The 26527-nt window shown below is 37.9% G+C and overlaps 1 protein-coding gene across 1 annotated transcript in view; it reads left to right on the plus strand.

Moving 5' to 3' along the window:
- EYS (eyes shut homolog) overlaps positions 1–26527 on the plus strand; it is a 959435-nt gene that overhangs the window by 661697 nt on the left and 271211 nt on the right. The window contains exons 34-36 of the mRNA XM_080584128.1: positions 7617–7807; positions 9538–9629; positions 25471–25621. Of these exons, the coding sequence (XP_080440254.1) occupies positions 7617–7807; positions 9538–9629; positions 25471–25621 (434 nt within the window). The remainder of the gene's footprint in view (positions 1–7616; positions 7808–9537; positions 9630–25470; positions 25622–26527) is intronic.

Raw genomic sequence — 26527 nt, forward strand, 5'->3', positions numbered from 1 at the left:
AGGTTCACTGTAGGCATTAAGACTGAGTGTTTTTCATGAATATCATACTGAAATAATTTCAAAGTAATTCAGGAATTCTTTGAATTCAACAATAATAAAGGCACGGGTGCTCTCCAAACTGTTACACTGATGGAAAAAAAAGTACATCTGATTTCTATTTATTTTGAAAGAGACTCGTTAAAGTTATACTTTTGAAAGATGGTTGGAGCACAAACCTTTCACTGGCACATACCATACAGTCCCATCCGTTCCTGTCCATAGGCAGCTGATCTTCACAATTTCTTTTATGGGTCCATGTGAGTCATCCGAAAGGAACAAATACAAAACTATTTGCTGGTGCTCAGTGTGTTTTCTTTTATGTTAAAAATTCAGAATTGCTTAAAGGAAACTTTTTTTCCTCCTTCACAAGGGATTTAGGAAAAGCATGTTTTATGCATTTTATAGTTGTATTTCATATGAACCATACTCATTGAGATTTCTCTTTTATTACATAAAAGAAAAAATCATTTTAAAAACGTGTAAAAAAATCTTGTATGTATAGATTTTTTGTTGTTTCCAACTGTACTTTTTAACTCTTGAACAGAATGGAGGAGAATTGAAAATAATAGCAAATGCAGCCAATTGTTCCCTTTTAAGGGGTGTACAGGAGGGGTAAGTGCAGATCTCACTAGAAAGAGCTGACAGAGGTATGGGTTTTGGTGTGAGTCACAGACTGACTTTTCAACCTGAAGGAGTTAAGGATCAAGATATGGACGGGTATGAATGATGCATGCGTGAGAAAAGGAAAGCTATACAATAATTGCAGGAAAAGGGAAGGAACTTCATGTTTTTTAGGATCTGAATTTCCATATGTTTAAGGCAGCTGACTTACACATATGTGTTTGTGCATGTTTAGGCTCGAAGTATAGACAATATAAATTACAGGAGCTGTAAAAGAGCCGTGTTTCCCTTTCAGAAGAATTTTGCAGTCTACTCATATCTGTAGCTCTGTGTAATCATGACAAAGGAACAGTAAAGAAGGCTTATTCATAACTGTTGTTTTTCTTTGCTTGAAAGCTGCTTATGGGCTGCACTGGCAACAGTTCTGCATGTTAACCACATTTCATTGTTGTCTAGCACGCCACATTAGAGAGCATTTCAACTTAGAGAGAAAAACATAGTTATAATTCTCTGCTAGTCACGCAGCACGGACTTCTCTGACAGAATAAAACACAGGTTCGCTGTAACTGTGGGTATGCTATCTGGAACCGAAGGTGAGGCATATCACAGTGAAATAGCAATGCATCTGGAAACAGAAATACTGTTTGGAAATCATTGCTCTGTTCTGTCTTTAAGGTATTTCAGCTGAAAAGACAAAATATTTGGAAGAATATGAGACTCATTTGAAAATAAACTAAAACCTTTAAAGTACTCTTTGCAAATACAAAGTAAGTTATTGTATTTAAGGAAAATAATTATAATAATAAAGGTTATGGATTTTGTTGTGGCTGTCCTCCAGGACTCACTGGAATGATTGACCCCATCTTAGAATGTAAAAGAGAGTGATTAACATGACTCATTAAATACAAAACCTCAAAGAAATGTAGTTTTTGGAGATAAAACATAGAAATGTTAAGAAATGAAAGCTAATGTATGTTCAGCATACGAAGAGTAAACTGAAAACACTGCTACTTGCATAGCCTACCTGAGACAAGAGGCTCTAAAAGAGGTAGAAGAAAGGCATCATACCACTAATTTTATCCATTCACCCTGCTTTTACATTCTGTCAGAGTTCACAAAAGTAGGGAAACGTGAACTCTTTACAGTTATGACAGCAAGCATGTCTCTACTGTGGTAAGTTGGCTGTTTCCATTTAAGAGCAGTGTCTCTTGCCATTCATGTCTATAAAGAGCCTGACTCTGTCTCCTCCATGACCTCCTTGTAGGTATTGAAAGGCTGCTGTCACATCACCCTGAAGCCTTCCCCAAAGGCTTCTCACCTTCATCATAAACACCACGACACTTTTTTTTTTTCCCTTTTGTGAATCTTTTTTGGGTGTGGAAACCTTCAGCAGTGGTTGAAATGCCATCAAGCCACATCATTAAAACCATGCATACCAGTTAGTATAGAGAAAGTAGTATGCTTCCAGAAAAACTGAATTCCCATTATCACATGTGATCTAGCTGCAAGCACAATTGCAGAGTAAAAAGAGAGAATGAAGGAACTGATTAACAGCAGTTTAATGTTTGAAATTATTTACAAGTAATGAATTGAAATTATTTTAAAGTATTAAGTGCAAAGCTTGGGTACACTGTAGTTTTGATAAAATATTTAACTATAATTGACAGTAGTCGGAGTCATTGTTTGAAAATCTTCGCCAGGGTGCAGAATAATAATCATAAAATCATAGAATGCTTTAGGTTGGAAGGGACCTTTAAAGATCATCTAGTTCCAACCCTCTTGCCATGGGCAGGAACACCATATTGTATAATGAATAATTAAAAAATAATGTATAATATAAAAATAGAAAATAAAAAATAATTTACTGAAGACATAAATTTCAGTTAGAAATGGAAGTCCCGCTAAGTGGTTTTAACCACTAAGAGAGACTGGTTATAAATATCCCCCCCTTCCATTTTTAAATTTTCAGCTTCAGGATAATTTAACACCAATAAAACATGTTTTTTTTTCATGTATTTTCAATGTTTGTCAGAAAGTGAAGAAATAAACCCAGAGATAGAGTTTCATAGCAAAGTATTTTGGCTGAGTTTTTCTTCTGCCATTCTAATTATAGGGCTGAGGACATATTTAAAACTTAAAAATGAAAAAATTACTTTCATGGTCATTGCAGAATTATTACCACCACTAATTTCCTCCAGAATATGTTCACAAAAAATATTTGTTGAACTTCAACATTCTGTAGGTATTCTTGTAAATTAAGAGAGTGCTGTGTATGAATACTCATAGGAGAAGGAAATGGTGGGGAGGGCTATTGAAATATAATGATGTTTTACCTGACTTACCATCTGCAGTTCTCTGCAGTGTTTGTACCGCTCTTTTCTTCATATGAAGTGTCAGTGGTTGAGGTGGTTATCTGTCCTATACCAGCGTTGTTTTGAGTTAAATTCATCATACTTTACGGTGTTGGCAGTCTTTTTGTTGTCAGTAGTTTCACGATATGCAAGCCAATTTATAATATCCTGCAAATCAATTTATTTCGCCACAGTTTACAGGATATTGATTCTCACTACAGCTTGCAACTTCTACTTCATGTATAATGGCGGTTTCTTACAGTGCTTACTGGTACAGCTTCAGTCCCTTGGCAGGAAACATGTCTTTAATGGATTTATTCCTCTCATCGCAGCAAGCAGTGAGGTTGACCAGACATGATTTGGCCTTGGTAAACCCATGCTGGCTGCTCCCGGACGCCTTCTTGTCTTTCACATGTTAGGAAATGGCTTTTAAAAACATTTGCTCCATAACCTCACTGGGTAGCGTGGTTAGGCTGACTGGCCTATAGTTCTCTGAATCGTCCTTCTCCAAGACAGGCGTGATGTCTGCCTTTTTCCAGTCATCAGGAGTCTCCGCTGACTGCTGTGACCTCTCAAAGGTAGTAGAGAACCACCTTGCAGTGACATCAGACAGCTCCTTTGACACCTGTGTATGTATGCCATCGCATACCACAGACCCGGCCATGTCCAAGTGGGTTACGTCAGGTCTAACTTTATTCTTCAACTGTGGGTACTGCTTTACTCTGCAAACTCTGCTGGGAGGGACCTGAGAGGCAGGGGAACAAGCCTTACCAGTGAAAACTAAGGCAAACTGAGTACCTCAACCTTTTTTCTACTGTTTTTCACAAGGTCCTACTGACAGTGGGCCCACACAGCCTTCGTTTTGCTACCGATGTACTTACAGAAGCCTTTCTTGTTGCCCTTCACATCCTTTGCTAGTTTCAACTTGAGCCTTGTTTTTCCCGACTCCCCGTATTCCTGGTCTCATATTCCTTCCAAGCAGCCTGTCTCTGCTTCCAGCTCTGTGTGTTTCCTTTCTTGTGCTCTGAGGAGGATTAGTCAGCTCTCCTGAGCCTCTTTGCCCTCAAGGGCAGTTTCTGATGGGATTCTGCCAGACCACCAGCGAGACTAAAATACATTCTTCTGAGTCCAGGGTTGCAATTCTGCTGCTTATCTTGCTTGCTTCTTTCCTTCTTTTCATTCTTTATGAAAAATAAATAACATTTCCAAGTAGGAAATTAATTGTTCATATTTTTCATGAGAGAGTCCTTCCCACAGGTGCTTCTCTTTGAATGTTATAAGGTATTTCTAATTCAAAGAATAGTAAATGATATAGAAGATGTGTCCATGAAAGGGGAAAAACAATAGCTTGAATAAGAGTGTTTTATCCTAAGGTGGAACATAACAAAACAGAAAAGCAGTAGAAAGAAGGAAGATGTTAACAGGAATCCTTCTGTGACTGAACCCATGCAAGCTGCAGAGTATGCATTAGACATTAGAAATATCCAGACACTGAAGCCCCACCATACAATAGGATAGGCTAATGAGCATATTAAAATCTTTGATTATTTCTGCCTGCCTTTAAAAAAACAGGATCTACACTTGTTTAACTCAGGTGTTAAATTCGAAGCTCTCTATTCTGAAGCTTCGGCTGCCAAAGCTCACTGGAAGTGAGGAAATCCCGAAGATACTGGCAAGAATTAATGAAGATTGCCAGTCAGCTGGCTTGCAGAACTGTGTAGATGCTTACTGTTATGGTTAGGTCTGAAACCTTTTAACATTCTGATTTTAATGTGAATTCAAGTAAACATAAAAAAGTGGAGAGTTGTACGTACACAGGGGAACAAGCTACAACCGAAAAGATTTTGTAGGCCAAAGGGCTTTGCTGTTTCTTAGGAGAGCAAATGTTAGATATTCAGAGTTAAAGATAAAATGCAGCTTCAATTTCTTTCTTTTTTTTTTTTTTTCTTTGAAAGGGTTGGGTGATGAGCACTCTGCTTTAGGACAAATAACGATCTAGGAAGCCAGCTCTGGAGGTCAAATGAAAAAGCTGCGTTTAAGTGTAGTGGGAGGATTATAAGCAAAGCTTATGTTCTATGAAAAGAGATTGTGTATTGTTACAAATAATGTAACAATCCTTATAGGTAAAACCACAGGGGTGGTTTTTTAATAGCTATTGTGTGAAGGTATGAAGCCATTTGTGATTCAAGTAGCACATTTTTATTGGTTTCAAAAAAAAACCTGTAGCCTGCGAAATAGTTTTCAGTGCTTTCTCTCATTAACTGCTTCCATATTTATGGACATGGAGCACTGTTTCAACAATTTAACTACTGAGCTGCTTCCTGTAAAAAGCTTTCTGGTTTGCACCATAAATATATTTCCCGTAAGAAGCCAAACCGGCCCTAAATCCACTGAACAATGGAGTGTATTGCTTTACAAGGCAGTGTCATTTGTGGCCATAGGAAGACAAAAGGATGTGGATGTCAGGGAGAATAAAGCTTTTTTTTTTTTTTTTTTCTGCGTGCTCTGTGTACCTATTATAATTATTCATACAAAGCTAAAGGTACACACCACTAGCTCCTGTTTATTCAGTCCTTCTTGGAATTTAGTAGATAATCCAGTTATGACCTCAGTTACCAGAGCTGTGATATAGCTTCAGGAACCATGAGTAAATAAACGGCTTTGCTCTCTCCCTGTCTTTTTTTATTCTGCCCACAATATACAGATTTTACTTCCCTGTACAGCTTTCTAGGTGATCAGATGCCTTGCATCAGCAGAACATCAGAGAAGAGACATAATTTTGACCTGCTTTGCTGAACACTGCACCAAAAAAAAAAAAAAAAAAAAGGAATGAGGACTGCAGGAAAGAGATGCTCTGTGCAACTTTGCTGGTCTTCAGCCAAGCTGGTCTCCTAAGTGGAGTCAAGAAAAAGACGTGGTTGGATATCAATATCTCAGAAATGTGCGGATAAATGAAGGGTTCCATGGGAGGAGCAAAACCATGTGCAGGGGCATTTAGGGCAAATGGAACGAGGGGAAGATTTGCAACTCAGGAAGGCACATAAATAATGGGTGGGGACTGAAGGTAATCCTCTAAAGCTGTGTCTGCGCTTTTTAGAGGATTTGTTCTGTCTATAAAATGGAGGGTGTTTTCTGTGCAGTTTCTTTTTTCTTTTTTTTTTTTTTTAATTGAGTTTTCTGAAATTTACAGATACAGGCTGATATTTCAAAACAGAAATTTAAAGATCATATACATTTAAGATTATGAAGTCATCTTTTTTCATCATGGTCATTGACTGGCGTTGCTTGACATTTTTTGTTTCTTTTATTGTATATTGTATGTGTGCATATATCACTGGTTTGTTGCTGTTTCTTTTTCACATCTTTCTGCAATTTTCTTTAAGAGCTTTGGTCGGGATTTGACTACAGATTTGACTACTTGGTTCAGTGTCTCTGAACTCAAATTTGTAAATAGCTTTCTGAAAAGTCATGAAAAGAAAAAAACATATATTTACAGTGATATACAAGAGGGCAATATTGGTAGTTTGTAATTTATTCTAGTATCATTGATGTTCAGAATTTAAACATATGTAGTAACGTATTTGCTGTTGGACTCAGTATCCAAGCAGATTGAAATTTTGCCTGTTTTGGAAAACAGAAATGGGATTTGTTACCTTTAAAGATACTCAGAATCGCTCTATAGAATATTCAGTGAAATGTGAGCCAAGTAAAATAGAATCATTCACTTATTATGTGCTATGCATTGTATCTAGGTTCATATTGTTGCACTGACTTTTAACAAAATTGGTGAATTGTTAATATACCTTTAAATTTGTAACAGTCTCATAAAGTTGATCAAGCAAGTAATTGGATGTTGTGTGATTCTTCAAGTGAGACTATAGCATATTTCTGCTTGTGCAAAATCAAAATATTATGGTTGTATTAAAACAAAACTACTAAACAACTAAACTTCTTTTGTGTCACGTGTGGAAGAGGATGCATTTTTTAATTCCTTACGAGCAGATAAATGTAGTGATCTGAGGTTCACTGTAAATATTGGCAAGTAAAAAAGCTAAGTGCATGTATGTGTGTGTTTATGCACATTTGTACAGGTGCATATGTGCATGTTGAACACCCTGTTCTTGTGAAAACACAAACTGTGAAAGGGGAAGGGAAAGGGGAAAAAAATAAATAGGAAGGAAGGAAGAGGAAGAGAAAGAAAGAAATAAAATACCATGTGGTTTCTGCAAAGGCTTTCAAACTCCTTTTTTGCATCAAAAACTGTGAATAACTTCTCTTGGCTTATGCAGGAACCAAAGATTCCGTTGAAAAGATACTTCTGTGCTGCCAGATATGTTCCGAGTGCCATCAGCTTCAGAGCCTTTCCTTTCAGGCACTGATCCTAGTTGCCTGGTTAATATAAAACTTTATGTCCAGTTTTAAAAATTGTCAGCATTAGTCTTTGAAAGAAGAAAAGTAATAGTTTTTCAGATTCATATCTATCTGCTTGACAGATGTAAAAGAGTAGCCTTTATCTTCGCTACCATTAGCAGAATAAGAATGCAGTGAGTAAAGAGGAAAAATGTCTTTGTAGCCTTTTATTATATCTCAAAATTCCATTTACAGATTTTAGTTATGCTCGCTATTACGGTGATTCTTACCTGGAATTTCAAGGCTTGCATTTCAACATACTAAACTTCATCCACTTGGAATTTAAGACCCATGATCCTCATGGACTCCTCCTGTATATTGATCAGAGCCCAGAAACAATAGGACAGTTTTTAATTCAGCTTTTCATCAGACATGGCACTTTACAGGTAAGGCATCAAAATATTCTGCTGAAGGAGATGGAAGTAAAATTCGGGATTTATAACAAAATTTTAATATACATGTTTTAATATATATATTTCAATATATATATTTCATTCTGTTTCCTACTGTAGAAGATCATATGTGCTATAGAATTTCTTGAGATTCTTTAGTGTTTTAAGGAAAATAATTGTCAGACTTTTCATGTGGTAGGACAAAATCATGTCTGACAAGATTAATATGTCTTACAAGAGGTGGTGCTTGAGTACACCTGAATAGTGATTATAACTGCAATGTCTCATAGAAAATGTACACATTAAAAGACAAAAATAAAGAACAGATTTTTTCTCATTATCTTACATACAAAGCCTAAGCTTACTGAACCTCCTCATGTGCAAGTTCATTATAATTTTTTTAAGGGAAGAGGCTGTGGAACTGAGTGAACTTTGCATACGAAAATTTACTGTGTAAGGGAAGAGAGACTAACTTCCTCACCGTTTGGGTCTGAGTAGAAACTTTTTACTTGATCTGTCATGTTAAGTCATAGTTCCACAGGATTTGCCTGGCTTTTGTGGGCAAATAAATAGAAATAAATTTGTTTATAGACATTAAGGAGTGAAGTGTATGTTCCAGTACATCTTTACCTTTGGCAAATTACTGTCTCTTTTCTGAGAAAGAAATAGAACTTGCATTTGTGAAGAGGTATAAGAAGATATTAAGAGAAGTTACTTTTCTCATAATGGATCTTCTTTTTTTTTTTTTTATTACAAATTTCCAAAAGTTGGGCTGTAATCATATTCTTTTACAAGGATAGTGAAATGACTGTTAAGAACAGCGTATTTGCTTCATGTCGTAAAGAACATGGTCATTCTAAACAAGGTGTGTAAATTGCAGATAATAAGGAAAAGAATCAAAATAACTTTTTATTTTGTTGTATCGTGATTTTACTGTGTTTTATTATATTGTGACTATCTTCATCCAGAACAAGTGAGATTAGTTGGGGCAGGACATTATCCAAGGTTTAGAAAATGTTGATGGCTTTAAGTCCATCTTACTTGTATTCATGGTAAAGTAATGATGCAGAAAAATATTTTTCTAACATATCATAAGCACCATAAACTATGAAAGTACTTTAACTGACAAAAATCTATTCAGAGATCCCAGTGTGCCATGTTAAAACTAATTGAATTCACTTAATCATTCACAAAACTGGTCAATTAAATGTAAATTTAAAGCCCAATGAACAAATGGTTCTAAGCTCACAATCAAGCTACAATTACAAGTAGACAAACCATGAAATCAAGTGCTTGTTCACATTAGTATAGGAAATTAAATGGTGTTCCTAAATGCTCAGGCTTGCATGCTACATTACGTGTTTGGAAGTGTAAGGAGGCCATAAAATGGTAAGTAAAATTCACCCATGGCCAATGTTAATTTCATCTGGGTTGCAGATGGTCAACTTCTTTGCAGATCAGGTCTATAATAATAATACAATCTGATTGCAAAATACACAATGATGAAAGCATTTTCATGCAGGCTAGGAAACATTTATGTGTGCTTGTATATTTCTGCTATGATAGATTTCCTGATCCAGATCTTTAATGAAACATTAGTTTTTCTTGATATGCATGACATCCCTCAGGTTTTTATGCAACCATTCATTCTTTTTAAGTTTCTAAGCCAGTAGCTGTTTAATTATTAGAAATAATGTAAGAAAATCATTTTTCCCATTCTGTAGTACCAGTTTCTATGTAATGAAGCAACAGAAGTCAAAAACATCACAACTACAGATAGAGTGGATGATGGACACTGGTATAAAGTGCAAATTAGGTAAGTGTTACACTTTACTGTTGTCTGTGTTTATAATTACCTCGAAGATCATCTAGGTTGGACAGTTAGTTAATTCTAATGGCATTATATCTCGTTAGCTATAAGTGATACCTGAATATGTACAATGAAATCATGCTATGGCAGTCTGGAATATGACATATCCTTGGACAGAGTGTTTCAAACTATAGTACAGTTGGACAGTGCTTACCACATTAGCAATGTGCTTAATGGAAATACATTTATTTTCCTCTCTATCATGTAGCATAACAAACATGAGCATTCAGGAAGGGAAGGTACTGTGCAGTAGGCCCAAACCTAGTCCAGGAAAAAGCTCAGTTCCTGAAAATGAAATGTGACTAATAGAAAAAACTGATATGGTAATTCTTGAAACTCAGGGCTGCATTAAATACCATGATGTAAACGCACCTATTTTATGGATTTTTTTTTGTGTTCAAATCTGTGGTGGCTTTACCTTGCTGGGCAGCTGATATCCACCACAACTGCTCTCTCACTCCTCATCTTCAAACGGAAAGGGGGAGAAAATACACTGAAACGGACTCAAGGGTTGAGGTGAAGACTGGGAGATCACTCAACAATTATCATCGTGGGCAAAACAGACTCAGCACAGGGAGATTAGAGAAATTTATTGCATATTACTAACAAGCTGGAAAAGTGAGAAACAAAGAAAACAAACTAAAAGCACCTTCCCCCACCCACCCTCTTCCGCCTCTGCCTCCCAAGCAACGCAGGGGAAAGGGGGAATGGGGGCTGCGGTCAGTCCCTAACGCTTTGTCCCCACCGCTCCCTCACAGTCCCGCTCTGCCCCTGCTCCCCGTGGGGTCCGTCCCACGGGATGCCGTCCTTCCCGAACTGAGCCTGCGGGGGCTGCCCACAGGCAGCAGCTCTTCAAGAACTGCTCCCACACGGCTCCGTACCACGGGGTCCATCCCCCAGGAGCAAACTGCTCCAGCACGGGTCCCCCATGGGCGGCAGCTCCCCCCAGACCCCCTGCTCCTGCGTGGGCTCCTCTCCACGGGCTGCAGCTCCGGCCCGGGGCCTGCTCCTGCGGGGGCTCTCCATGGGCCGCAGCCTCCTCCAGGCCACATCCACCTGCTCCACCGGGGGCTCCTCCACGGGCTGCAGCGTGGAGATCTGCTCCGTGTGGGACCCATGGGCTGCAGGGGGACAGCCTGCTCCACCAGGGGCCTCTCCACAGGCCGCAGGGGAACTGCTGCTGCGTGCCTGGAGCACCTCCTGCCCTCCTGATGCACTGACCCTGGGGGCTGCAGGGCTGGTTCTCACTCCTCCCTCCCAGCTGCTGTTGCCCAGCAGGTTTTTTCCCCTTTCTTAAATCTGCTTTCCCAGAGTCGCAAACAACATCGCTTATTGGCTCGGCTCTGGCCAGCAGCAGGTCCCTTTGGAGCCTGCTGAAACTGGCCCTTATCTGACATGGGGCAGCTTCTAGATTCTTCTCACAGAAGCCACCACTGCAGCCCCCCACTACCAAAATCTTGCCACGTAAAGCCAATACAAACTCCACTGAGCAGAAAAGAACTTGAATCTTCAAACCAGTCTATGTCAATAGCCGGAGAGAAAAACAGTCCCATTTTTATTTCCAGTGTTTCTTTTGAGCCTAAGAAGGAAGCAGTGAATGGTGAATATTAAAAGACAGCTCAGGTAAGATGAGCTGAACTGATCTGTCATTTTGAAAAAGAGGGAATGCATAACATTAATGGGATTCAGAACATGTGTGCTGAGTAGTTGTTAATCACTCGATCCCCTCTAATGGACTGGAAATGGTTTTGGAAATTGTTTTAGGGTTTGAAAACTTAATGTTACCGATGTCAGAAGGATTTGGTTAGAAGTTGCTTCATCTTGTTTTAATCTAGCGTGTCTTCACATGTGCTCGAGTTAAGCAAATGCATATTTTGAACTGATAAGTATAATATCCACTGCTTGTTTCTACTAACAAAAATGTGTTGTTGACAATTAGATTTGATGTGGTCATTCTTGGAACGTGTGTTATTTATTACTTTAACATTTAATTTGATCAACTGTGGTATAATAAACTATAGTAAAACTTAAAATAACTTTGGTGGAAAATTGCAGTAGCTTATTCAACAGCTGCCTAGAGCTTTGCAAACATTATTTAGTCATCACAAAATTGACTTTCAGTGAGATAAGAAAGTTAAGTTCTGAATAACGCTACGTGGGAAGTTGGCAAAGCCAGGATGGGAATGTAGGAGTCACTGATTACTGTAACACAATGTATATGCACAATGTGGGATCTTCTTTGTTCTGCAGATGTTGAGAATTATGACTAAATATCATGAGTAATAATAATAATTTAAAAAATATATGGTTCTTGTACTAGTTGTTGAAAGAAACTGATCATTCTCATTAAAGTATTCCAAATTCTTTGGAGCCCCTTTGAGGTGGCCCTATGATGGAAAGATTTTTGCCAAATTCACTAAAAGCAATGCATTTCAGTTACTGAAGGTAAACTTGCAAAGAATATACTGCCTCTATAGTATCATATTAAATAAAAGAAATAGAATCAAAAGCACTACTGTGTAGTACAAGATGAAATACAGTGAAAATTAATGATAATATCTTCCTTTTCTGCTTACAGGAGAGTATTTTACTGCTTACTTTATTCCTCAGAAGTCATTGCTGGTGTGAATAAAATAAATGTCACACCTTCTAATGTTTGCAAATAAACATGCAGATTACTGTCAGACACTACACTGTATCCAGTTTTCACAGTTCACCAGAATATTCATACTGAAAGTAAAATAGAAGCATTGTTGAAATAAATTTTTCATGATGATGGAATATTGTGGCTACAGCTGTGACAATTGAATAAAATTAGATACAGTAAGGGGACTAGATTTTCATCACAGATCTTGGATATCTTGATAATTTTGGATAGGATATCACTTTTTTGTCCCAGATAAGTCTTTATATACGGTGTTGGTCGTTTAAATCAAGCATGTTGCCAAGGTTTGCCTGAGAACAGTGCCCAAGAGCCCTGATTCGTATGTAAGCTAGTGCAGTTGTTTAGTAAGTCTAGTTTTTAATGAAAATCATTGTGTGTGTTTTTTTTTTTTGGTTTTGTTTTTTTTTTTTTTTACTTGCTTATCTGATTGTTTGGGTTTTGTGTTCTTAGGAATGTGAAAATGCAACAGTGAAAATCTGGATATGGACAAAACCTCACAGGGATTAGATTTTTGCAGGGCACTGTGGAGGAAAGAAAATGTTAAAAAGATTGAAGCACTTGGAAGTTTGTATTTGTTCCAGTTGAGAATATGCAGTTACCTCACTGGCAATATGGGGGATTTTCTACCACAAACTTCTTATTCCACCCATTATAAGACCTCCTTCATTAACTGCTTAATATTTATCTTCTTCAATCTTTGGCATCAAAACAAGTTGATAAAGTAACATGCATTGCAGAAACAGGCCGCACTGCATCTGCAATATTAGAAATTTGTCCTTTTCTTGGTCTACTATGCTCCATTTGAATAGCAATCATTTCAGTACTGATAATAATAGTATCTTCATTTCGTTCATTAAATTAAATCGTTTTTACTTAGATCACAGTTGGCAGTCACTTTAGCAAATCTAGCAGTTTATAAATTGATTATGCAGTAGATGTCACTGATACAGCTTCTTTCTTTAAAATGAGTCTATCCAGTTCGTCCTTTTTGTTTATTTGACCCTGACCAGTAGGTTTAGAAAACTGGCGTAGAAGCTGCATCAGCCTAGAAATCATCTGCACAGAGTGCATTGTTCTCCTTTAACTCATAATGTTTGTAATTTGAGGTTTTCACTAGTTAACTACAGGGCTTCTGGTGATTGATTGCCTTGGTTTTGAGATGTGGATGTTTTCTGATTCTTCTAGTCAGAAAAGGATCTTTCTAATCATGGCATAATGCAACATATGCTCACTCTGGAGCTTGCACTTTGCTTGTTTGTTGATAGCTTTTCATGAAGGCCCGAAATAATCCATATGGTGCCAAATACGTTGTATATATTACCCTTCAGAATATGCTACAAAGCCCGTATCTTCCCTAGGGCTTTCAGGCAGGTAAGATAAGCAGATAACAGATAAAACTGTTAGAAAAAAAAAACGCAGACAGTGATAGAGAAGCCTGTTTCTTATTGTGTTGAGCTGTGGATACTTCTGTGTTGTTGTTGTTTTTTTTTTTAATGGTAAATTCTTATTTGTATTTTATCACAAAGGTGCTGAACATTGGTCTTGATCTGGAACATAAGAGCATATAGGTGAAGAGGTCATCCCCGTGCTGTTCTGAGTACTGTGTAAATGCAATGTACTCTACTTGATGGAAACATCCCAAATTGGCCATCTCCTCAAAAGCCAGTGTAAGCCACCAGTTACTAACAGCAATGGCTGCTGGTTAATTAGAAGTGTGCTCATGCTATAAGAAGTGTATTCTTGGTGTAAGATAGCTTCATGCTCTTTTCATTTTCTGGGCCTCTCAGAAGGAAGCTATCAATGGACTTGCATCAGCTGCAAGACACTTTAGGAAATTTAAGACATTTTAGGAAATATAACCTCAAATATGTCTGGTGACTATCACAGAGATGAAAGGCAAGAAGTGAAGAGTATCCCCCAGAAAGGGTGTTCTGGTACACATCTAAAAGAAAAAAGAACCTGGCTTTGCAGCAATAAAGAGTAGCTATTGGCATGAGTAGTTCAAAAAGTGGGAGCCTTTAAATTCTAAGTGCTGAGGATTTCTGTTCCATGGTGACACTGTTATGGCCCACTGACAGAGCATGACCGTGCCACAGAAATGGCAATGCTGGATTGAACCAAGAAAATCAAAGGAGATTCCGATTTATGAACTGTGAGATTAAAAACAAATATGAATCAAAACGACTGAACAGAGGAAAAGTTTTGAAATCTTCATAGTCAGAATGACTGTTTATATATTTCCCAGTTCATTCTGCAACCCCATGCAGTGTATTTAGAGAATTAATTTGATTTTAATCATTTCACAGATAAGTAGAAAGGGAGTTGAGTGAACAACATTCCCTCCTGTGACTAATGGTATTCCTTACTTTATCTCATAAATACTTGATATTTTAAATGTAGCTTAAAGTATCTTTCTATTTGGAGGTCAAGTGTTCAAAATAAATAATGGTACTTCTTAAGAATAAATGTTCAGTCAAAAAGGTTTTTCAGGTTATACGGTTTTTTGGCCAAGAACCTAATCCTCCCTTTCTAATAACTTAGAGCACTATGGAAATAATGACTTTTTAGATGCTGGAGATGAATAACAATGTAAATACAAATACAGCATCTCACTAAAAATCATCAGAACAATTAAAGTATAATAAACTTAGATAAACAAAGTGGTCTATGCATAGGATGAATGCTGAGAATGCACTGATGGTATGTGATGCTGAAGGAATGTGAAATGAAATTATACTTACCCAATTTGTTTTGAGAGTAAGCATTAATTTCTGTTGCTGAAGATTATTTTTGTGTACCAGAACTGAGTTTCTTGTACAATGTGTCAAAGCATTTAACTTCTATTAATCTTTGGTATATTCAAAGTACTAATTTTTAGTGTTTTGAGCATTTTTTTCTGTTTTTGTTTTCTGAAAAGAGAACATCTTAAACTTTAGTAGAACTGCTTTACCAAAGCCATCATCTCTTCTTTGAAGTGTCATTATAATGAAAAACAAAACTGTATTTTTATTTCTAGATTCTGAAACTATCATTTTTCCTTACTTACAGTTTCCTTTCTTTCTCCCTTTTCAGTAGAAAAGCAAAGAAACAACTCTTACTCACTGCTGCAGAGCACGAAATTCCCTATCTTTTAGAAATACTTTTTCAACATTTTATGTATTTGCCAAAGGCTTTTCCTGAGGACATATCCTTAACTGGTTCTATGTTTAAGCACATTTAAATCCTGTGATATCCCATGTGATCTATACAGAAACTCTTAACTCCATTCTTCACACTATTAATTTCCCAGACTGTCCCAGACTGTTCAGAATAGCCCAAATTGCTAATTTTAAAATGAAGTAGTTACAACATTGATTGACATCTTTTATACATTTGAAATAACTTTTACTTGTTAAAAGTAATAGAACACAATAGTATCCTATTTTTGAATAGTTTTATTTATTTAGAAAGCATACCTCATGTACACAATACACACAATCTAATAGCATTTTAAATACTTTAAATGTGCTCTGCCCATTGACTTCCTAAAAAATAGTGTTTTTAAGTTCACAATAGTGTTTTTAAGTTCTCATGTTTACACAATATATGCATATTTAATAAGAGCAAATACAACAGACATCACAAAGGGAAAAAATAGTGTAGCATTTAAAGATATTTACTAGAATTTCTTTTCCCCTCCATGGATAATGCTTACATCACTTGAATACTACAGATTAAGATACCGTAGGCTACCATTTTTACCGAAGATAAAATTTCTTGGGTTTGGAGCTTCAGGCAAGAAGCAACCACCCATTTGACCACCAAGGAGCCATTAACTTCACCTCCTCTATTTCAGAATTTTGATCAGAATTTTGTTCAGAAAGCCACAAACTTAATTTGAATCAAACCTGTATTTCTTCAACATCTTCCTAAGGTACATTCTGCTATGGTCACCTCTGCGTAAAACCACAGTATTGTGAGGAATGTGTGTGTATCCAAATGATTCTGGCTGGCAAACCCTGACCAGTACTTCAGTGAAAGGCTGAAACAAGAAGGTTGGGTAAAGTTTCCTTTCATAGCCTTCTAGCCCTATGTCTCTTAGGTATGTCACCTTGACTACATGAACAAACAGTGGCAGATATCTAAGAAGTGTAATTCACACTTATCTCAAAAAAAACTTTTTACTTGCTAGGTATGCTTTCCCCACAAAACTCAAGCTCTGCTATTTGAGAAGTGTCACAGAGTATGGAGAAACAAAATTAATTAGCCAGTTCAGTAATGGGAGAAAAATGCTGTTAGGCACTGCACATTGCATCCAGAAGCCCGAAGGCATGAGTTTTATAAAAATCCTTGTACTGAGGCAGCAGGAGTATTTAAAAGATAATGCAAGGCATTCTTTTTCACAGAAGATAGAGGCACACACAGAGAGCAGGACAAGCAGTATAGCTGTCTTGTTTATTCAGAGAATGCCATGTGAATACTGTGCACTGCAACTCCTACTTGGTAGGAAGGAAGCTGGCTTTCTACTTTATCCTGCATGATGCACTTTCAGTCAGAGCCATCTGGAGGGAGGGAGATTGCTCTTCTTCTGAAAGCAAATAAGCTTCGTTTCCCTGAAGGACAGGATGGAGCTTGCAAAGTCTGCAGCAGCAGTGTGGACGGGGAGAATGCAGAAAAAAAAAAAAAGGAGTCTGCCTGCTGTAGGAAGCGAACACTAAGTTGACCATTGTAAAATCATGGAAGGAAAGTTTTGTTCAGAACCAACAATATATAGTATGAAATTTCTTCAAGTTAGAGAATATGTTTACCCCTTATTTGATCTATCACACTTAGTTCTACATTTTCATTATTTAAAAAGTTACCTTTTTACACTCTGGTTATTTTGTGCTCTAAACAAAACCTACCTTTAAATAGTGGGTTCCTTTTATGTCTTTTTGGAGGTCACTTTAATGGAAGATGGACAAGTCCCATTACAGGGAGACTTTTGGCCTCAGGGAGACTCTATTTTATTTTTATTTTTTAATTTTTTTCATGTTTAAGCTGCTTTTTTCTTTCTGTCTTCCTTCTTCTTACCCACCTTATCCAGTGACCAGAGCTCATACAGAGATGTGATCTAGGTAAAAATATGTACTGTTTTTGTTTTCAGCTGAGTGATTTGCTTAATGCAAATTGCTGTGCAAAGAGAGGGAACGTGTGAATGCCTATGGAGTAAAAGCTGGAACTTTCCTTTTTGCCTCAGCTGGCAGTCAAACCACACCTACAGATGTATTGGAAGTGCCAGGGAGATGACCCAGGCTCTGTAACTACTATACATATTCCCAGTCCTCCCTTTACTTTTAGCATTTCTCCAAAATGTTAGCTTAAATCTCATCTTCTTATAATGAGCAGTTTACTTTTCAGAAACAAGCTTTCTGTCAGAAAAAAAAAATACCATGCTGTTATGCTGCTAATGTAGCATGAGCATACTCATTTAGAGCATTATGTAGTAAAGGTCTTAGCTCTGCATTGCTGGACGTGTCAGAATACCCTGTACCATTCTGAAGTCTCTGCAACAAGTACTTTATTCATTCAACAAAAACAAAGATTTCACAGAGAAAGAAAGAACGGTAAAATACAGAAATGATTACAGAGAAAACTGGAATTAATATTTGGAAACTAACTTTGCAGTTAGTTTCCAGAAACTGAGAATACTGGAAGTAGACTTTCTCCTTGCATATGCATCTCAGAAGATTTGCACTGATCAAATCTTCTAAGAAATCAAAACATTGAAAATAAAACTGATGCAATGGCAGAAAATCTAGCATACAAAAAAATGAAGAATTATGGGAAAATATTTTATTCCAAATGCTTTATTAAAAGTGCTTTCCTTTTTTTTTTCTGTTATTAATGAGATTGACAGTTTCTCACTGTCAGTCTTTTATAGTACTAAATGCAGAGATTATCTCTATGTATGCATGAATGTATGTATGTACGTAGGTATTTTATTTTGGGTAAATGGAAGATTAAATGTAACAGAGATCCAAATACCTTTTTGAGACCTCAGTGGAAATATGGAGAACTATTTCTCTTCTTTAAGGTCCCAAATTCTTAATTTGTTAAAAATACTGAACACATATTAATTGTAATGACAGCTTTTGCATAGCTGAGTTAAAGTTTAGACATCAGGAGTTTTTATCTTTTTAGTATTGCAAAAGTACATTTGTTTACAGCTAAATAATGTTTACTTTTGCATCAATGTTATGTAAAAAATATCATCTGGAATGAAAAGCTATCAGGAAATCAAAGCTCAATATGTTGTGCATGGTTTTTATATTCCACAAAGAATGATTATTTTTCATAATCTTCATGAGAATCAACAGAAGATAAGCAACTGCCTTTTTCTAACAATGTAATTGAATGCAGTGGATTTAATTATACTAAAATGGTCATAATAACAGGTAATAACAATACGGCCTATTAGCTTAATACAAACTGTTGTTTTACAGCCTTTTTATAAGATAAGAGTTTAGTTAGTCATGCCACATCTTGGGTACAAATCACATAATACATCTTTTCAGAACTCTGCCATCAAAGGAGACATTCAGAGGTTAAAATTCGGGATCATCAGAGAAACATATCTCTGTCATGTAGTGGTCTATTCTTGTTCACTAGGTAATGCAAAAATAATTTGTCATTGCTGCTCTCTTTTACTTGGGATCTCAAAGGAGTTCTTTAGTCTCACTTGTAAGAATGAAAGTTTTCTGCTTTATCTTCTGAAAAAACTTGTTGTAGGGACAGAAACATAAAAACAGTAGACTCTAATAACATGCAACATACCTAAAACTTTGTTCTATATTATTGTCTGAGGAACATCAAACGACACATTGATAATAACGGTGGATTCAGGGTTCTGCAGCTGCCATGGCCCCATGCCACAGTCGTGGAAGTGGTGCTGAGGAGAACACAGACAGGGTATAGAGACCAGAAATGATCCTGACTCTCAGAGATCATGTCAGTATGAATTCCCACCGTGTAAGTGTCATCCTATGCAGTGCGGTCTTTCTGTTTCACTTGAAATAAAATGTCAGTGTTGCAAGTCTAAATCCAACTCTAAGCTTGCCACTGTCTCAATGTTTGGGTACAGTACTCTCATTTGGGCCAAGCTGTTCACTTTTTTTGCATCTGCCTGCATCAACTTGAACGAAATGCATATTTAATTAGTGTAAATAGCATTTAAGGTTGTTACAATTAAGCAGCAAGAAACTTAGAGCTCTCCAAATTGCAAAGACAGAAGTGGCCAAAGACCAGCATATATTTTTTTCTTCTCCAGCTAAATATATAGGAGTAAATAAAATCATCTGAAGACTGTTCTCTGGACCTGATGCCAACTGACAGGCCCTAGATCATGCCTATAAAAGTGCTTCTTGCAGAATACGTTGGCAACATTCAAAATAGGAATGATTCCTGAACTACCCTAACCAGTGAACTTCTTCAGTTTCACGGGTGATACTAGAGGGGTGGCAACATTTATAGGAACTGGAATAACTTGATAAAAATATGGATGACTATGTGTCAGCACCTCATGTTGTGGACCTTTCTTTTTAGTAAGTGTAACTTTTGTGAAAAGAATAAGGAGGTACCATATTTATTCATTACTTAGAATGTAATCCAAAGATTTTTCCCCCCTGTATTCTTAGAGACCTTTACATTCATTTACATTTGCCTTGTCATTCATTTCATTGTCCTTACTTATTATCTCACTCTGCAAGACCAGACTAAGAAATCAACTCAAGAAAATGTAAGTGCTGTCAGAGAGAACAAGAAAAAATATGTTGTTGACTCATTAGTTCATCTGCAACGTTAAAGAGCGTGTTACCCTGGTGTCTCAGTTGGGAACGATCAGGACCAACAGATGTGAGGAGTCTAAAACGATGCATCCTACTGCAGAGTGAAAATGCAATGACTCTGAGAGTAACTGATGTTGCCTATCTAAATAAATTTACACAGGGTAACGTGAGTGTAAATGGTATGTGGATGGAGAGCGGTGACTCCTTTATGGTTGTCTGGTCAAGGACCTCCTTCAGTACCTACCAAAAGGGATAAGAAAGGGCCAGGGACACAAACCTAACCAAAAAAATGAGGAATGAGTGATGGGAACCAAGCCTGGCCCCCCACACTAATTGATGAGGACAGTGAGAGTGTAGGGATGTTCAAGGTTATCTGCTCAGGGACCTTGTCAGCTGGGAAACTAAGGCAAAAAGGGGGAAGACAGAAACAAAGTGTACCAAGACACAGAGCTAACAAAGCAAACATGGAGACAATGACAAGGAACAAACCTCCCTGTCAGGCTAATTGGTGGGCTAAGAAGAAGCTGCAGCTGCCGCTTCAGGAAGATCAGCCTGGAGTTTGCAGCTGATGAAACTGAACAGGGGCGGGCAGACTGGGAGAGGTGCAGGAGTCAGAGAGCTCTGCTAACCCATGAGGGGACCGCAGGGGAAAGGGCAAAAAGGAGGAACAAAGAGGGAAAAATGCAGAAAAAGAGTATAAAAGGGGCCGGTTGCATGTAAAATGGGGCAGTCACTGCGCTTGTCTGGCCGATCACTGCACTCTGTCCTTTCTCCTTACGCATTCCCATTAAATCTTAACCACCTCAGCATTTCCTCACTCTGTGTGTGTGCTGCAAGGGCTAAGTGCCAGCTGCTGGCGAGACCTGCGGGTGCGTGAGTGAAACTGGTGCCAGCTACAGGAGTCAGGCTGGCGGTGTGGGGACCTGTGGTGCCTGAGGCTGGAGTGAGTGGGGGTCCACAGCTGGAGCTCTCTGGATCTGGGGAGGGGAGGTCCTACAGACTTTAAGCCTGGGGACACCATTGTGAGTGACAGTCGGTGCCAGTCACTGGAGTCAGACCAGGGGTACGGCACCACTGGCCATGTGTTGTCAGCTGCCAGGGTCAGTGGGGGCTCAGCATCAGCTCTGGAGCGAGCGGGGTCTTCCACAGAATCACAGAATCATCTAGGTTGGAAGAGACCTCCAAGATCACCCAGTCCAATTTCTGACCCAACACCAACAAGTCCTCCACTAAACCATATCACTAAGCTCTACATCTAAATGTCTTCTGAGGACCTCCAGGGATGGTGACTTAACCACTTCCCTGGGCAGCCCATTCCAATGCCTAACAACCCCTTCGGTAAGGAAGATCTTCCTAACATCCAACCTAAACCTCCCCTGGTACAACTTTAGCCCATTCCTCCTTGTCCTGTCACCAGGCACGTGGGAGAATAGACCAACCCCCACCTCTCTACAGCCTCCTTTAATGTACCTATAGAGTGCAATAAGGTCGCCCCTGAGCCTCCTCTTCTCCAGGCTGAACAATCCCAGCTCCCTCAGCCGCTCCTCGTAAGACCTGTTCTCCAGACCCCTCACCAGCTTCGTAGCCCTTCTCTGGACTTGCTTGAGCACCTTGATGTCCTGGGGGGCAGGAGCGCTGTGTGCCCACAAACAAGCCTCTGCAGGGGACTGGCATGAGCGGGGCAAGTGCAGGGCTCAGCACCAGTGGCTGGAGCAGAGCCGTGGGTCAAAGCCTGGCTGCTGGAAGGATCTACTTGATGCTGGGTGAAAACAGAGGGAAACAGTGGAGGTTGCTCTGATTCTTTTTTTTTTTTTTAAGCTAACAAATCTATAAAGTAATTATTAAGCACAGTGAAACTGAAATATGTTTCTGAGCTTTAATTAATCAGTTGTCTTCAACAAGATCAGGGAACTTGTGTGTTTTTTTTTTAGCCTATATGATAATAAAACTTCTCTTTCGTTCTTGCAGTTCACAACTCATATTTGACACAGTTGTTTGCAGACCTACTGTGGTTTTTGTTTAATAGACTGAATGCTAACATCACATCCTAAATATTTCAAGGGTAATTAGTGAATTGTTTACTCTTGATCACATTCAAAGTGAAATTGCTAGGCAGGTAGAAGTTTCAGTCTTGTTTCTAGAACAAGAGGTTTACCTTTCTTATAAGGAAACCCAGATTAAAAGAGCTTTACGCCACTTTCTCTGGACATCCCCTTTTCCCTCCTCCTCTTCCCCCATTTGTTTTATTACCTTTTTACCATTTTATGATAATCCCAAACATGCCGTTTAATCTTCACTGACAAATGTCAGCAAGTAAGGACATTATGTAAAAGAATTTGGATTTCATAAAGCTATTGTCATGCTTAGGTACCTTTTTCCCAGCAGTTATCAAATGATTATCTGACCTTTCTGTCCTTCCAACCCGAAATGCATTGGGCAATGGATTTAACACTGTTTAGATAGAACTCATCTTCAGTTTATAATTAATAGACCCATATTTAATCATTGCATTTATGTAAGTACAAATCAGAAATCTGTGAACTATTACTGCTGGGTTGGACCGAGGCACAATTACCGGTAGCTTACCCAGCAAAAGTGCTCGATTGTTGCTGTATGCATTTCCACATTTATAATTATGCAAAAAGCCCTGTCTTCTTACTTGACCTTTAAAGCACCCAATGTGCTGATTGTAGAAAAAGTATTTTAAAAGCCTGATGGAAATTTCATAGAGTGTATATGCGACCCAGTGATTGTATCATCAGCAAATACTAAACAATAATGGTTTAAGGTTGTTATTCTAATTTGGCCAGACCCTGCTACATTCAATCAAGCACAATCAAAGGTTCATGGCTGACATTCTAACAAGCGCAGGGTGAAGGCAGCTCACACACTACTGAATTGCATTAACTTGTTTTCTGACATAAAGTACTGGGAATTAATTTCAAAATACGTTTATATATGCACACAGAAATACCTCTGCAAATCCATCATAGAAGCTTTTAAGGAAGAGCTAACAAATAGGTCTAAAGCCACTGTGAAAAGAACTGTATTTTTAAATAGAGGGCTTGTGTAATACAAGTACCCATGTGGTCATGTAACCAGTTACAGTGCTAGCAACTCAAAATATGTAGAAGAAAAATAGTAACTTATTTTTTTGAAGAAAAAGATGTTGTGTGGTCAGCTTTCTTTTGTTTAGCACATCTGTAAATGAGTTCAAAAAAAAAATCAAAAATGAAAACTCTTCCTGTCAGTTCCTCTCCTAACCTTCTTCAGTTCCAATCTTAAGAATTATGGTGCATTAAAACATATGATATAAAATATTTCAGAAAGATTATGACACTATTATTATCCCTTTATTGATAAATATTATGTCCTATTACCAGAAAGAGAAGAAATTTTAGATCTTTAAAAGTCACTGCTTTTTTCCTTTAGAACTCTCACCAAAGCTTGCTGCTGCAGAATGACTGCAGTCAGGCTGTCACACTTGGTTCAAGCCTTAGGAAAAAACAGCTTGATCGTAGCAAACAGAGCCACTGAGAATGCACGGATGAAATTACATGCATTATCAGCAAACTTCCTTTGTAACCAAGTAATGAATACAGCGTGCTGCAGAACCTTGTGTATTTGCTTATCTACCAAACGTGGCAGGAAAACATTTCATTCTGTGACTGCAGTTCTAGCTACAATTTCCTCCTTGCCTTCATTCAGGTTAGCAAGTTTAAAAAAAAAAAATTTAATAATTAGCAAGTGTCAAAAAAACTCTGTAAAAAATGAGTTGTTTTTTTTTTTTTGTCTCATCAACTGATTCCTTACGTTTATTTTTCGCCCACAGAAGCCCTTTGTAATTTCTCTTATATTGATTTCATCAACAAAGCAAAACTATGCTTTTCATGCAAAGTTATTCACCATAGGATGGACATGCTGTTTGTTTTGCCTGCAAAAATGCTTATAGGCCTTTCAGTTAAAAGGCTAACATCACATTCGCATTTTTCTCTGAATATATTGCAAAACCAGAATTATACAGGAAATAAGCATAGAGAACTGCTTGCAAGTGTTGCTAATGTGGAGTCTTCATCCTCTCAAGAAAAAAGATAGGAGACCTTATCAAATGGTATGTGAAAAATCCTTTATATATCATTATCTAGAAAAGATAATGAAGAAACTGCTTTGCAATGCTTTTTGTCTAACTGTTTGTTTCAGAAGCTGATTTTGCATTATCAGACATAAACTGAGTTCATACCTTATCTATAGCATCCTAGCAAAAATACATGCTGTTAGGTTTATATAGTTCTGTTTAGTATATTCTATTTTTACACAGATTTTTCGTGGCACCTGTATTACAAAGGCACTTGAATACTTTTATACATAAGGCTGATTGAACACTGTTTCTTTGACACTGAGCTTCACCAGAACTCCTCTGCTTCATTTGCTGAAAGAAATCCCTACCTGGGAGGCTCTTGTTTAGTTCTGGTATTTCTCCACCATGCTGTCTTTCATGAAGACTGAGGCCTTGCAGCCAGCTGGTTACGGGAATGTAAATAAGCTTTTTGTCTGTAAAAATAAATTTAATAAAATGAAATTATTTACTTTGTACCTTCTGTTTATTGTTAACAATGTATTGATTCTGTTAAGAGTGACATTGTTAAGGGATGTGTGGACAGGGAGAGGGAAAAGGGAATGGATGTGTTAATATCAGGGCCTGATATTACTGCCTTCAGTCTTAGCAATGATGCTTTTGAAAATAAGTATTACAGATTACAGTAGGTCTGCACGCTGTAAAATACAGTGTATTTCAAATTGCTTTTCTGGATTATCTCTTTTGTGTGGTGAAAAAGGATATTTAAAAGATTTTAGGTCAATAGATGTTTTTCTGTCAAATTAAAAACCTTTTTGCTATTGTTAAAAATGGTCTAACTTTTTTACTCAGCCACTATGTTTTGACTTTTTTAGCAATTACACTGCTTAGATTTCCAATGTGGTTTCATTTTAATGGAAGTTCAAGCCCCAATCACATGCCAATTTACAGCTTATTAAACATCTTCTTTTGTGTTTCTAGCCTTTAATACCAAAACAGGTATTTACATGATTTTCTTTACTCATTGTTTTGGTAACAGCCTCTTGTGGTTTGGCCCCAGCAGGCAGCTCAGCCCCACATGGCAGCTCGCTCCCTCTCCCCAGGCGGGATGGGAGAGAGAATTGGAAAGGTAAAAGTGCAAGAGCTCAGTTTTACCCAGCTTTACCATGACACAACTTAATTAATTTGTCAGATAGTAATGTAAACTGTATATGGTGGTAAAATATTTCTAAATTTACGCAGGCAAGGCATGGTGCCATGTGAAGCAGAAATGTCAGTCCTGGAGATATCTGCAAAGACAAGAATGCCTAGCAATTTCTGGTCCAGTTCATATCAGCTTGAAACAGGATCTGTATTCTTCGGTGGTTTGCCTCATCCTTATGCAATAAAACAGGTATTTTTTATCATTATTTATTTTAAGATGTTTTTATTTAAGGAATGGTTTATTGAATAAAATACAATTGAAGAAATTTAAATTATACAAAAATAAAAATTTCTTACACTCTTTTGAGGATTACATCCAAAGTATGAGTGTGCTGCAGAGTTTTTCTGGTGCCTGGGACTTCATTAGAAACAGCACTGCGACTTCATCTGCAATCCTGTTTGCCTTGAGTAGGCAGAGTTAGGGAGTAAACATGAGCAAATCTAGAGCAAATCTTTTATGAAGATGTGGAAAGTATAATAGCACTGGGTTTCAGAACCAAAAAGGACCTCTGCTTGCACCCTGTGCTGGCACAGAAAGGTGTGTCTAAAAATGAGAGGGGTGAGAATCTGTGGGACTGCATCCAGGATTGACAAGTATGGAACAGGAGCTTGAATGTGTGGGGCTACGCTTGTAGTATGGTAAGGGTGTACATGGGGGTGAGGAGTAATGCTCAATAGGACTAACACAGAGTTAGGGAAGAAGTAAGCTGTGAAAATGGTGATGAGAGTACATACCAGGGCATGCAGTGGGCTGGGGAGAAGTGGATCAGTACTGAGTTGTTGTTATGGAGGAATTTGGGGTAGGGTAGTCACAGTAACAGACATCACTGAGTGACTTTAATGTTCTTGCAGAGCAGGAGGAGCATAGACACCAATTTCTATCCGATGACACTCACACTCTACACACTCGTGTTGATCAGAGCCCCAGCCCTGTAATCCCACTGAGATTGGAGCTAAACACCTACTCCAGCTTCCAGAAGTGCAGCCCCTGTTTGGAGCAGTTCCCAGATGGCTCAGCCTTCTATGTCTTGTCAGGTGTCTCAGTATGGAGAACCCCTCCACACCCAAGGGACTACTTTCTTAAGTATTTATGGCT

This window comes from Anser brachyrhynchus (assembly GCF_964034855.1).
Source record: "Anser brachyrhynchus genome assembly, chromosome: 3".
NCBI lineage: Eukaryota > Metazoa > Chordata > Aves > Anseriformes > Anatidae > Anser > Anser brachyrhynchus.